This window comes from Lasiodiplodia theobromae (assembly GCF_012971845.1).
Source record: "Lasiodiplodia theobromae strain AM2As chromosome Unknown scaffold_2, whole genome shotgun sequence".
Lineage (NCBI taxonomy): Eukaryota > Fungi > Ascomycota > Dothideomycetes > Botryosphaeriales > Botryosphaeriaceae > Lasiodiplodia > Lasiodiplodia theobromae.
Window position 1 is genome coordinate 939,471 of NW_023336495.1, and position 14,104 is coordinate 953,574.

Sequence of the window (14,104 nt, forward strand, 5' to 3'; positions counted from 1 at the left end):
CACCGCTATCTACGAAAAGCACGAGGGCGCGGCGGCGATAGTGATTTGGTCGTTTAGATCTGGGCGTGGCGTTGGCGTAGTCAGAGGCGTCCTCGCTTACGGCTGTTTGGGTGCAACCGACGAGCCGGGCGAAACGTGTAAAGATAAACAAAACATTGGTGATGGGACACCGACATGTTGCATTGTCAATGCCACAGTGTCTAACACCTTTGTGTATATGCTCTCTCGTCACCATGTTTGGGAGAGAGGCAAAAAGAAAAACTAAAAAAAGAAGGAACGAGATACTACGGCCAGGCGGGATCGAACCACCGACCTTCAGTGTGTAAGACTGACGCCATAACCACTAGGCCATGGCCGCAATGGAATTACTTTTGTGAATAAATAACAATATATACTATGGTATCAATCACGTGCAATCATCTTTCCGACGCTCGCTACCAAAAAAGGTTTCGGCAATTCTCTTCTCCGGGTTCTACGACATCGCATTCATTCTGTGAGATTCATCCGAAAGATTCTCATCCGCTTATGGTCTATCTAAATTTCTATGACCGTCCAAATTAAAGGGAACCAAGTTACTGAATTACACTATATTAGTTACCAGCTTATGCGGTGCTACAGAATCTTCCGGCTCTAAAGATGCAAATCAAGTCGAGCCCAACACTTTGAAACTTTATACCAAGGGACAATGAAACGGAGCCCGTAGCACAGAGTATCCTGGATGATAAACGAAGTACTCATCGTGAGCGAAGAGTCTCCTCGGAATCCCTCTTAGGGCCACGGGAGAAAGACCGAAGAAACCGCGTAGGTCGATCCATGGGATACATGCAGGCAGCGTAGAATATATGCGCTGTCAGTAGATGGCTTTCAAACAGGAAACAACAATTATACGAGAGAAGAATGTTATGGAATCCGTCCGATGGCCCGTCAAAGTTTCAAATTAGCATCGAAAAGTGGGCGTGAGACACGGAAATGGAATATCTGACCTCCAAGCTGCTTGTGCTTTGCTATAGCGCCCGGGAAGCTTGTGCATGCGTAGAGCTCTTACAAATTAGCACAGACTATACCTGGTCATAGGCCGGGTGGGATGATGTCCACATACATTCAGCAAGCGAGGGTGTTACTATGACGTGAATGAAATCTTGGACTTACTCAAGCAGGCAGTAGCAGCAAGGGTCCACGGTGTTTTCGGGCGCCGACGCGCCCGCCCGCCTTCCATCATCGATTCCTTCCTCTTATTTCTTTCGCGCGCCCGCCTTGGACTCCACTCCATCTGCGCATCGTCAATCGCACCATGCGCGCGCAAGGCGTCCCTTCACCGCCGCCCGCGGCTGTGACAACTTCCACCATGCCGTCAGATGACGATGACGACTCCCCCACCAGCACTATCAACAGGGACAATTTCGTGCCGCCCTTCACGCCTTTGAAGCGCGTCCAGTCACTTCAGTCGCGCGAGCCAAGCATCATCGATGACCGGCCTGAGCCACCCAGCCCCAAGGACGGCTACGTAGGCCGCTGGACCGCTTCGCGCCTGTTTTCCATGAGCTTCAGCCTGCTCATGGCTGTCGTTGCAATCCACACCACCGGTACGTTTGACACGTGGTTTTTCTTGAGGATCGCACCAACTGACTACTTCCAGGTGTTGCCTGTATGATTGCATTAATGCATGGCAAGCCTGAGGACCACAATCCAAAGAGTCGTAGCCAGCGCCACCTCCGCGAGCTCAATGCCTTCGTCACCTTGATGCCCATCCTCTTCGCCACCGTAATGGGACGTTTCTTTCGCGCACTCCTTCTTTGGCGGGCTCAGAAAGGAATTACCGTTGGGGTAAGTCGATCACAGCTGGCCTATGTTTGGAGCTATCTATTGATCTAATCCAGAACCTGGAACGCTTCATCGGATGCCAATCCATGTACACTGCCCTGCACACCCAGCTAGCTATGCGTCCTTTCAGCATTATTGGGCTGTTGATAATGGCTATATGGGTGCTTCCGCCTATTGCCAGCCAGGCCTTCTTGCATCTCATCGACCTCTCGGATACATACGTTTCCGGCACAGCAACTGTCAAATATCTGCGTGTGAGTAAGGCTGCTCAGGACACGGTTAAGATAACCCAGGGCGCATCGATGCCGCTCGCAAAGAAACTGCTCTCAAGTGGAGTCTTCTTCCAGATGGCACTGCTGATGCATGCCTTCGTCAACTCCCCGCAGGACTTCAAGGGATACGTGAAGGTACCTTCGGTTCATTCACTGACTCCGGCTAAGGGAGGCTGGGATCCTACCGAGTGGAGGCATATGGATCACAGTCAGCCTATTGCTTACTCTTCGCTGATGGGAATCCCCATCGCAGGCCTGAAGGATGGTGCGAATACCACAGCAAACTTTCAATTCCCGTCCCGACACTGGACTGTGATTTGTTCGGATATCGAATCTTCCGAGCTGGATCCAGAAGAGTTCGCCGAAAAGTATAATTGGGACAGGCAGGCATTCGCCATGGATTTGGCACTTCCAGACGGCATGAGGCCATCTCAGTCTTTCTGGCCTATGCGGGTTATGACACTGAAAGGAAATCCAAGCGCCGACGCCTTCGCAGACAGAGTATTGGATTACCAGAGCTACGGACTCCCGCTCCCGAAAGTTCCGGTCAACGTGGCACACTGCACTATCGGCGTTCAGAAAGTTGTCTCCAATGTCAGCTGCCTCGGCTTGAATTGCGAGGTTGATTCCATGCTGCTCTTGAACGAGGTTCAAAGTTACGACAATCCAGTGCAATACCCATCTTCTCTCGACGCTGAAGATCAGACTGCCGGCGTAACCTCTAACGGCTGGACCGGCTGGTCTATCACCAAGAGTGTTTGGAACCCGGGCCTTTGGGATGATATCGACAAGACTCATGTGATGCCAGCCGGGAAGCCGCTTCTCGAGATTCCGTCATCCGGAACGCCCGTACAAGGACTGCGCATGGTTCTGCAAACTCTTCCATTGGCATCCGCGCTTCAAGAGGAAATACTTGTCGACAACATCACCGACTCTGATTCCCTCGCATTTACGCGTTATAAGAATGCAGTTGGCGCAACCAATGCAGAGCTTTGGCTCGACGGTAACAACGATGGGTTCGTCTCCAGGCAGTATTATCCTTGGCCTGATTATTCATCAATCCCGCTCGAGGAGTTCTCAGCTCGCCTAGAGACGCTTATCAACACATGGTGGCAGGCATTCTTCATGCCGGCCTACTACGAGACCAACCTGCAGGATCACCCGGTCTTCGATAAGTCGAACAGACTTATATTCAAGAACTCAGATCCAAGCACTCCATTCAACGACACTGCAGCTTCCATATCCGAGCCTGGTCCACGTGTGTACCGGTGCAGGTGGGGTTACATCTTCGTGGTCCTGATTACTTCTATGATCATGACGACCGCAGCCGGAGCGACGATTGTGTTCGATTTCCTCACCATTGCCCCGAACATACTCGGCTTCGCTTCGACATACACCCGCGACAATGCCAACATACCTGATTCTGGCGAGGGCTCGTACATGAGCGGTACTCAGAGGGCCAGCGCGCTTAATGGTATCATGGTCAGGGTTGGCGATGTGAAAGCCCGTGAGGCTGTTGGACATATCTCTTTGACTACGGACTTGAGAAACCCCACAGCCCTGCGCAAGGATAGGCAGTACGACTAGACTAATGCAGTCTCTTGGCCTTTATGTTGGAAGGATTGGATTTGGAAAGGCGATTGCTTTCACAGTTTGATTAGGAGAAAATATACATTTGGTTGGGAGCCCATTGTCCAAAGAGCGGAATTTTGACAAAGAACACCTTCACCCATAGGTTTCTAATGAAATGAAATGTTTGCCATAAATGGATTTGTAGTCTATTCTTTCTGATGTAAGGCTATCTGCGCCGCTCCAGCTGATCAAGGTGATTGTGTTTGAAACGCAAAAAAATATGCTGATCGCCAACGAGCCTCCGTCCAACAATTAATACAGCAGACACAAGCCGCCCGAACAATGCTCATTCCTGACAGCATCCAAAGCGTTCCTTTGTAGATAATCTACGCAAACCAACACGCCCAAATGCTAGCCCGCCCAATCAAACAGCTCCATGCACGATCCTCGCCGCGGCCTCGATCTCGCCCTCCACGAGCTCCAGCACCTGCCGCACCGACAAGACACAGCCCGCGTCCTCTCCTTCCTCCCGCGGCGCCAGCTGCCGGTGCCAGCTGACCAGGATGACGAGCATCTTGAACACCTCCTCCACGAGCCACGGCATGGTGCCTTCCAATGATCTCTCGTCACCAGCACCGACGTCGGCGCCGTCAGAACCTCCGCGCGTGCGCTCAACCTCCTCCAGCACCTGCAAGAAGTATCCCGCGTTGGTCAGCTCGTCCCGGCCGTCGCGCGTGTCATGAACGACGCTGGCGACCATCTTGCGGAGAAGCTTGCCCTTTTCCTTCTTGTCCATCTTCTTCTTCTCCTGCGTCTCCTGCTCCTCCTCGTTCAGAGATGGCTTCGCAGCCTCGCTGAACTTTCCGCTACGAGCGTCGGCGAAGAGCGGGCGCAGCAGGAGACGCGGGGCGACGGAGGGAAGGCGGAGACGGGCGTGGGTGGCGCCGAAGTCAGGGTTGCGGGCCAGGAGCTGGTCGAGGATGTGCGGCGCCGAGAGGGGGCGGGGACGCTGTGGGGTAAGTGTAGTTGAAGAAGGAGTAGAGGTGGTGGCCGGCTGGGTGGGGTTGTCGGAGGGAGTGGGCTTGTCTTTCGTGGTGGTGGTGTTGGCATCGGCGACGACGTCGTCTTCTTCGAGGGCGAAACGTACGCTCTTCTTCGTCTCATTGATCTCTTTCTTGCTGTTGGCGCTGCCTTGGGGCGATGCGGAGGGAGCGCGGACGCTACGAATGGGAATGGCGGCCATGATGGCGGCTTCGCGACGGGCGGCGGAGCGGGTGCAGACGTTGAGGTTGTTGCTGCTCAGGGTTGGAACGGGTGTAGGTGGCTCGCATAACGCGTTGTGAATGCGCTGGCCGTGGGCGCTCTGGAGAGAGGTGTTAACGACATTTTATGCTTCTTCTGAGGTGTTTGTTTTGTAACAAGACACAGGCGGGCGACTTTGTTCGAGGATAATGCGGGTTTGTGGAGTCGACGAAGCAATGTATGGATTGGTACTTACCCGCGCCGCGTTCTTAGGCGTGCGCTTCGGCTTCTTGCTCGAGGCTGTTGCGTCCATCTTCTTGCTCTGAGAATTCAGCTTGTGCGGCTTTAGAAGCGCTACGAGGACATACCATTGTGGCTTCACGGTGGTGGGCTTAGGGCTGTGAACTCGGCGAACAGTTCGGAGTTGACGCAGGATCGGGACGTGTTAACACATAAGAAGCAATTGAGTCAATTGCCCTAAAGGGTTAATCGCGCATAGCCATGCAATCCGGGTTGCGGAGAAACTGTGCGGGCGGTGCCAGTGCAGTGATTGCAGCGCCCGATTGAGGTCGTGAATGGGGCATTCCAGCCAATCAGAACGGCCAGAGCCTACGCATTCACTTCACAGTCTATAAACAATGCGTACGGGCTGCAGGTGCCTGCTCGCTTAATCTGCCCTGGTGATATTGTATTCACGTCCGAGGGCGGTCCTTAAAAGTCCTCCCATCCAGCGCCTCCGAACACTTTACTCCTCGCCCCGACGAACTTGGTACGTCCCCCACTGAACAGATACACCAGAAAGCATACTCCCGCCCCCCGAGACGAATCGAGATCATCGCCTACACGCATACTCGCATCATCAGCATCATCTGACGTTGGTGCACAGCATCTTGAACCAATCCTCATCCAACTCTCCAAACCCTCCATACACAACTACGCACCACCACCTGATAATCATGCCTTCCAACGCCATCATGGACAAGGCCAAGGGCGTCATCCGCGAGAAGGGAAAGCGGGTCTTCATGGACAAGTTCATCGACCGCCACCGCGCCGCCAACCGCAGCGCCAACCGCCAAATGCAGATGGCCATGCAGCGCCAGGTCGTCGTCAACCAAAACGATCCCACCACCGTAAGTCGTCCCCTCTCTCGTCCTCTCTCTGCTTCCCATCCCTTCCCCCTACTAACATCCAACCTTCCCCTCCTCCAGGACCCCGACCGCATCATCCCCGCCGCCCGCCGCGCCGAGGCGGCCGCAAACCTCGAGCTCTTCGGCGCCGATCACGCCAGCGATAACCGCACCACCGACCCCAACAGCGCCAAGGGCCTGCGCCTGCGCTCCGCCGCCCTCGTCCCCGGCTCGTCGGCCGCCGCGCCGCCCGTCCGCGCCCGCAACCCGACGGCCCTGGTCTCGGCGGCGGACCTGGAGGCGCTGCTGGGCGAGAACAAGGAGGCGCTTGATGCCGCGAACATCAAGCCGCAGAAGGGCGGTCGTCGCCAGGGCGGTGCTGGCAAGAACACCAACAAGGAGCGTGCTGGTGGTCGCGGAAAGAAGGAGAAGCAGGAGGAGGACAGCGACCTGCCCTCCTTCGCGTCGTCGGCCTACCCCGGCGCGCCGACTGACGGCAGCATCATCCCGCGCGGCCTGATGCACGTCAACCGCGGCTTCTGGCCGAAGGCGGTGCGCGAGCGCGTCGAGCGGGCTGAGGCGGCGGAGGCCGAGGCGCTCCGCTCGAGTCAGGAGGAGAGGCGCAAGGCTGGTGCCGTTGAGAGGCGCAAGGAGCGGGAGAGGAAGAGGGAGAGGGAGGTGGAGAAGCTCCGGAAGCGCGAGCTGAGGGAGAGGAAGATTAGGGAGGAGAGGGAGAGGAGGGCGAGGGAGAAGAAGGAGAGGGAGGAGAGGGAGAAGGCCAAGGGCAAGGCGACTCCCTCTTCTGGCGGCGCGAAGAAGAGGAAGGCGGACGCCGTGGAGAACGACTCGGATGAGGATGAGGACCCCGTCGTGGTCCCGATGAGGAAGTTCAGGCGCCTGACGAAGCCTAGGAAGGAGTAGATGGGGACTGTGCAAAAGGCGGGGAAGCGCGGAGGATATTGCTTGGCTTTTCGATGGTTCTGGTCCCTTGGGACTCAAAAATACCGGTGTGGTGGTTTTCTTATTCTGGGCTACTCTGATGAAAGGTCATGATTCTGGATGGTGTTGAGGCGAGGGAGGGTTGCTTTCTTCCTGCTTGGGCTTTCGATACCCTTCGCCCTTGAGGCGCAAAAATGCTGGTGTGATAGCTCTCTTTTTCTGGACTACTTTGCTGAAGTTACGATTCTGGTACGGTGTTGAGGTGAAGGAGGACACCTTTTTTTTTTTTTTTTGCCTGGGTTCAAATGGCCTTATTCTTTGGGAACTAAGATGTTAGTGCTTCTTTTCTTACTCTTGGCTTTTTCGATCAAAAGTTCCGGTTCCGGATGGTGTTGAGGTGAGGGAGGGTCGGCGGTTCGGCTGGTGTTTCTTCCGCCACACGCCCGGAGGATTGCTGGCCCAGCAGCTAGTTCAGTAGCAGCCAAGACATGAATTTTACCGTCGTAGAGCAGCTTATGGTGATATTTGCAATATGAAGAGCATGAGCCTCTCTAGCTTGCTGTTGGATTAAGCTTTGCATTGTTCAAGGATAAGGTTGTTGGGTTGCATCACGTGCTCACGCGCCAACCCGATTCGCGTCTCGCCGACCCGTTGTTTTCTGCCCGCCATCCCACGACACGTTACCGCTAACCCCATGGATGCCTTGCTCAGCGGCCTCAATGACGCGCAAAGGAGTGCAGTCTCAAGCCCGGCGACCGTACTCCAGGTTCTCGCGCCTCCCGGCTCTGGCAAAACCAAAACCCTCACTGCACGCGTCGCATACCTTACTTCATGTTGCGGATTCAAGCCATGGAACATCATCGTGTGCACCTTCACCATCAAAGCCGCCCGTGAGATGAAAGAGCGCATCCGCGGCTTGGTTGGCCATGGTGTCGAGGCGAAGCTCATTCTTGGCACTTTCCACTCGGTCGCTCGCCGCTTTCTCTGTTTCTATGGCCACCATATCGGCATCGAAAAGAATTTTGGTATCGCCGATACTTCTGATACCAATGCCATAATCAAGCGTATCATCAAGCGTCGCGGCTACACCACCGAACCTTCTGTTGCCCGCTCACGAATATCCGGACTCAAGGCCCGGAGCATCTGCTGCGATGAATACGCCGCCACCCAGAAACATGCAGAACAGCAAGAATTCGCTGCCATATACTCCGAGTATGAAGAAACCTTGAAATCCTCCAATCTTCTGGACTACGATGACTTGCTGCTGCGTTGTGCCGACCTCCTACGAAAACGCCCCGAATGCGTGTCCAACATTCAAGCCGTGCTTATCGACGAATTTCAGGACACGAACCACGTACAGTATGAGCTCATGCGCCTCATGGCTCAGTATCAGAAGACCATCACCATTGTCGGCGACCCAGACCAGAGCATCTATGGCTTTCGATCCGCCGAGATCAAAAACCTGAAGACCATGCAGAAAGACTACCCGGAGACGGTGGTATCAATCTTGCAGGAGAACTACAGGTCCGGAGGTGCCATCCTCCAATCCGCACAGCAAGTCATTGAGCAAGATGAAAGTCGACCGGCAAAGGCGCTGTTTGCGACACACTGCATTGGTGAACTCCCTGTATTGCGCCGCTTACCCACCGCAGGAATTGAAGCGTCCTGGATCGTTACCGAGATCCAACGCTCTCAAGCACTGACAGGCAGACTTCTTAATTATTCCGACTACGCCATTCTGCTTCGCTCTGCTGCCCTGTCCCGCCACATTGAAACTGCACTAGGCAAAGCAGGCATTCCGTATCGCATGGTAGGTGGTCTGCGTTTCTTTGACCGCATTGAAGTCAAGCTTCTCCTGGACTATCTTCGCGTCATCAACCGTCCTGATCACAATGATGCTCTTGCTCGTATTATCAACACTCCTACCCGACGAATCGGCGAGGCGACTGTCCGGAACTTACTGGAGGAAGCAGAAGAGAGGAAAGTCTCCCTCTGGAATGTCATTCTTGGTGCAGCCCAGGGAAACAGGAGACCCAAGACTAAACTCAGCACTCCAGCTGAGAAAGGCATAGCGGAATTTGTGAACATCATCCTGACCTCACAAAAGAAGATGAAAACTTCGGAACCGGCCGGATGCACTCTCTTAGATCTCATCTCGTACGTCATGAAGAAGCTGTCGTTCCAGGAGTACCTTCAGAAATCTCATCCCGAGGATTTTGATGGAAGGTGGGCCAACGTCCAAGAGCTGATCGCTCAAGCTACGGATGCTTCAGTAGCTGAAGAGGAAGATGAGGCACTGAACGAGGATGCTTTACCGATAGTTGAAGGTGTCGAGCAACGCGAACTATCAAGCGCCGAGGACGAGCTTGCTCGATTTTTGGCAAATGTCGCGCTATCCACCGAAGTCCAACAGGAGGAAGGTGCGGTCACCGAGCAGGTCACGATATCAACCATACATGCGGCAAAGGGCCTTGAATGGCCTGTCGTTTTCATTCCAGCTGCGTACGAGGGATCAATACCGCATTCAAGAGCCGAAGACCACGACGAGGAGAGGCGACTGCTTTACGTGGGTATGACCAGAGCGCAATCGCTTCTATACCTAAGCTGCCCCGTCAAAAACTCACAAAAGGAGAACACGAAACTGTCACCATTCGTGTCCGACCCCAAGATGGACAACTTCTTCATCAAGCAAGGCCCAAAGTTCAGATACACTCTCACACAGGACCTTGCTCGGATTCTGCGCAGAGATTGCCCCCCTGAGCCGGAATGCAGAAAGGGCCGTGAGCTCGTCGAGCGCATCGAGGACGATTACTGGCCGCTCGACGGCGAGGATGTGGACCCGGAAACCAAGTCCTGGGATTTCTTCAACCGAGCCACGTCCGACGAACAGCCCAGCTCCAAGCGCCGGCGCCCGAACGACTACGTGCCCGTATCCCTGACCGGAAACAATATTTCTGTAACAATGGACCGAGCCTCGTCATTTTCAATATCGAACACCACGGTACCCTCCGCGTCGTCGTCGGCGGCCGGATTCATGAGCGCCGGTGCACGGATGCGCGAGATCGAGGATGAAGCCCAAGCGCTGCAGCGCGCGGAGAAATTGCTCGCTCGAGAACACGCCAGGGCCCAGGCCCGGGACGACGACGAGGGACGAGCGCGCGAGCAGCAGAGGCACCTCGATGTGATCAAAGGCGGTAAGACAGGGTCGAAATCACTATTACCTCCCGGCCAGGGAAGCATCACGAGCTTCTTCGGCAGACCGGCGGCCGGCAGGAAGCCCGAAGCCTTGCCGGACGAGCAGGTGCGCGACGCGATAAGCTTCGTGCGTGAGAAGAAGCTCAACAAGAGCGCGACAGCCGCAGCCGCCAAGTCGACGCCATATGCAAGCCGCCCGCCGCATCCCCCACCGCCACCACGCCGCCAACATAATCAGCCCATCAAACGCAGCCTTACGGCGCCTTCTTCCGCTTTCCAACCGGCTTCCATTTCTCCGCTGGAAGGAGTCCAGAACGCGGACGCACGGCCTGCGCACGCCCCACCACGACCGCCTCCAGCCCTGTCGCGTAGCGCCACGGATCCGAGCGCCTCCTCCGCTGCTGCACCGGGCCCGGGGCACAAGCTGCGCACGGCTCCTGTCCCCGGGCGGCCCGCGCGCAAGCAATACGAGGACGAAGCTCATGAGGCGTTGCCGTTGTACGAGCCACCACCGGAGAAGGTGCTGCGGCAGCGGCGGCGGCCGTATTCTTTCATGTCGAGCTCGCCGCCGCCGCCTGTGCCGGATGAGGATGATGGGGGAAAGGGGGTTGATGGGTGGCCGGGGGAGGACGGCAATGGATGTGGGGACGACGATGGTGATGGTGCTGCTGATCCCTCTGCGGGGTTGGTGGATGATGTTGTGCCGGCGGCGACGATGCATAACACGTCAATGGCCAAGCTGACCGCCGGCAGCGGATCTTCCGCGTCTGCTGGGAGGAAGACGTTGGGGATGAGGAGGAGCGTGCAGGGGTGGGGTGCTGGCGGTGTGAATAAACCGTTCACGGCGCCGGCGAGGAGGAAGATGTGAGTGAGGAGGGGTTGTGTTCCTGTGGTTGGGGAGTTCAATGGCTTTTTTGGCGTTGGTAGATATCCGTACTGTGGCTGTTTGTTTCGCTATTGTTAAGACGCCGAAGGCTTAGAAGATACATTGTAGATTTTCATTTCATAATGATGCTCACACATGTATCATGCATTGAGGGTGGCTACCGTGAGCTTTGGGGGTTTGAAGTCATTGGACAGGCCAGTGCTGGGGACTCGTTCAATGGGTCGCGTGTCTACGAATGCCTGCTACTCAAGAAATCACCTGCACCATTCAAATCAGCCGCATGCCATGAGATCATCGCATTTCGCCAGCTGTGAATCTTAAACCTTTTCCCTATAAAATCAGGCCGCATTTTAGATTTCGAACAATCATCAGAGCATGGAAACACGGAAGCTTATACGAATCCGCTAGGACGCGACTTTGGACGCTTCACTTTTTGGGCCAGTGATGCTGATTGTACAATTTTGTGTTGGTCGTGTTCGCCTAGCCCATGTACTCCGCTGCTGCGGCCGCCGCGTTGGCTCTGGTCATGCGATGAACATAGAAGAGTGCGCGCTGATGCTTTGAAAGATGCTGAGCAACTTCATTTGGACAAGGCTATGATGTTCAGTATGTTAGTAGATTCCAGTCAGCATCAAAGAGCGCAGAGGATGAGGTTTCAATGTATGCATATTGGGTGGCCGGAGGACCGCCCAAAGTTTTGATTGCCGGTTAAATCTTCCACAGGATATCAGTACCGACACACCGCTCAGTCTCTTTGGAGATGGCCCTCTTAAATATTCTTTAATGGTAGTGAAAGCTTTCACGCTGCATGTGCTGTGTCTCCGAGCCATATCATGTGCGCTCTGCACGCCACGAAAAGCGTGAACAGGGGCGGTGCAACTGCCATGGGAACTTTGACGGAGGTGATGCCCTCCCACGACCCCCCGACAAGGTCTGTTGAATTGGCTTCTTCCCTTGATATATAAAGGTGTGCATGGAGTTTCTGTTGCTTTCGAACGCCAACAGCGTGGTCTTCTACTATCCATGGAAAAGGCTAAAAGACTTCTGCGTCACATTCGGACTTAACCTTCACCTTGTCTTTGCTGGTGTCTTTTTTCTTTCTTTTTGTGCAATCTGTTGGATGATTGTATCTTTGATTCACGGCCTTCACAGTTGAAACGCGGCGAGTATGATGGATAATCAAAACATTGGATTGCTGTTGAATAGCAGCATTTACCTTCTACGGTGATGATATGCTGAGATATATGATGACGGTGCTTAGTGTGCAAGCATTTGTGCAGCATCGGAAGATTGAACTCGCAAACTAGTGCGATTCATGAAAGCAAAGACCCGAACAACAAAGTGAAAGCCAAGGTTAACTCCATCTAAGTTCCTTGATTCTCTCCAATGGAAATGAGAGAAAGGTGCCCCAATTGCACGGAGCAAGAGGAATAACTTTCAAAATCCAAGCCTTTGTACCTCATATCCATACCGGCCTCCCAGAGCGGGCCCAAGTCGCTTCTGGACGCCGCCAAAATCACGCGCCGCGCCTATCAGCACATGATCTACGCATGATATCCCATCCTACTTTTCTGTACAGGACCTCGGCACATGAGCATCATATGCGATCCGTCTGAGCACCTGGAATCTTCGGAATGTGTAAGTATATATACCTCGGTTTAAATTCAACTCTAGGAAGACACGAGAATCTACGGCAACTTGAAGCCAAGATCGTCGAGTTCTCTGGGGTCCCACTGGCTGTTCTTCGTGGTGAACCATTGACTTTGCTCTGAACGGATTGGCTTCCTCCTCGATTGCCGGGTTCAGAAGACTCGAGGACAAGTCTGGCTCATCATTGATACGTTATGGTGACGATTCACACCATCTGACGATGCTGTAGCTCACTATGAAGGATGAAATTCAGTGGTCTTCAGTTAGAGCACTTGGCAACCGTGGCCTCAGGTTGGCCCATTGAAAATGTTGGCTGCAGACGGCCTCTCTCCTTCCCAACACAGTGACAATTTTTGCACTGATTGGTGATTCCTTGCTGCCATCACTAACCCTCAAAGGTGGAGTAGTTAGAACAGTCAAGACAGAGTTTCACAGCAAAAAGGAGCCAATATATAGCACTGATTGCGAAATTTTGATTAATAATTACGCATTAAAAAGAACTTGTCGTGAACCCTTCTTTTTCCCATCACACACACCCGTCATCAAACAAGAGAAAGGACCGCTTCTCGCAAAAAACACTCAAGACCGCGTGTCCATCAATGGCCCTCTTCCATCAAACATCCTCCGAATCCAAAAACCAACAAAGGCAAGGCAGAGAACATTGCAAAAGGAGCATGAAGAACAACCCAATCCCATCGCGTCACGAGCGCAGCGGCCGCATCTCCAACATCATCCCATCATTTCTGATGAATGCATTTAAGGCAGAGCCTGGGGAGCGTAGCTCTGGTCGGGCTTGACGACCTGGCCGGAGACGAGCTGCTTGTCGGTGTAGGCCGGGTAGATGATCTGCTTGCGGTCGGTGACGGCGAGCGTGGTGAAGCCGTTGCCCTCGCCGAACTGGCCGCTCCAGCCCGACGAGATGGTGTAGACGCCGCAGGCGACGCTGTTGTAGTCGGTGCGCGAGGCGGGCTTGCCCGTCACGTCGTAGGCGCACTTCTGCACGGCCGAGCCGTCGTTGCGGTTGACGCCGAACGAGACGTGGCACGAGGTGTCGTCGCCGTTGCAGGTGCGGGTGAAGTCGGTGACGGTCCACTGGGCGGCGACGGCGGTCATGAGCTTGGCCTCGAGGTCGGCGGGGGCGGCCAGGACCGAGGTGGTGGCGGCGAGGAAGCCGAGGACAGCGGTGGTGAACTGCATTTTGGTGGTGGGTGGTGGTTGGGTTGGTTGGTTGGGTTGAGGAGTGGTTGGAATTAGAAGCTGATGCTTTGAATGAGATGATGAGTTGTGATGGTGATGGAGAAGGGGAATTGGAGCTGCGGCAGAGGAGTTTATATATTCAATGGCGGGCTACGGAATGGAGGGAGCTCTGAGCTGGCAGGTCGTATACACATCGACGTCAG

General features: G+C 54.5%; 5 protein-coding genes across 5 annotated transcripts; 3 read left to right on the forward strand and 2 right to left on the reverse strand.

The window, feature by feature from the left end:
* Positions 1-1,291: 1,291 nt before the first annotated feature.
* Positions 1,292-3,680, forward strand: LTHEOB_812 (uncharacterized protein; the record flags this gene model as incomplete). The annotated part of the gene is made up of 3 exons (XM_035517562.1): positions 1,292-1,583; positions 1,637-1,824; positions 1,878-3,680. The coding sequence occupies 3 exons, from the start codon at positions 1,292-1,294 to the stop codon at positions 3,678-3,680; spliced, it is 2,283 nt and encodes a 760-aa protein (XP_035369571.1).
* A 409-nt stretch (positions 3,681-4,089) lies between these two features.
* LTHEOB_813 (uncharacterized protein) lies at positions 4,090-5,278 on the reverse strand (the record flags this gene model as incomplete). The annotated part of the gene is made up of 3 exons (XM_035517573.1): positions 4,090-5,028; positions 5,164-5,229; positions 5,276-5,278. 3 exons carry the CDS (start codon positions 5,276-5,278, stop codon positions 4,090-4,092), a joined length of 1,008 nt encoding a protein of 335 aa, XP_035369572.1.
* Positions 5,279-5,863: 585 nt separating this feature from the next.
* Positions 5,864-6,955, forward strand: LTHEOB_814 (uncharacterized protein; the record flags this gene model as incomplete). Its single annotated transcript, XM_035517584.1, has 2 exons — positions 5,864-6,037; positions 6,116-6,955. 2 exons carry the CDS (start codon positions 5,864-5,866, stop codon positions 6,953-6,955), a joined length of 1,014 nt encoding a protein of 337 aa, XP_035369573.1.
* A 712-nt stretch (positions 6,956-7,667) lies between these two features.
* LTHEOB_815 (DNA helicase UvrD/REP type) lies at positions 7,668-11,036 on the forward strand (the record flags this gene model as incomplete). The annotated part of the gene is made up of 1 exon (XM_035517595.1): positions 7,668-11,036. The coding sequence occupies one exon, from the start codon at positions 7,668-7,670 to the stop codon at positions 11,034-11,036; it is 3,369 nt and encodes a 1,122-aa protein (XP_035369574.1).
* Positions 11,037-13,460: 2,424 nt separating this feature from the next.
* LTHEOB_816 (Surface protein 1) lies at positions 13,461-13,901 on the reverse strand (the record flags this gene model as incomplete). The annotated part of the gene is made up of 1 exon (XM_035517606.1): positions 13,461-13,901. The coding sequence occupies one exon, from the start codon at positions 13,899-13,901 to the stop codon at positions 13,461-13,463; it is 441 nt and encodes a 146-aa protein (XP_035369575.1).
* Positions 13,902-14,104: the final 203 nt, after the last annotated feature.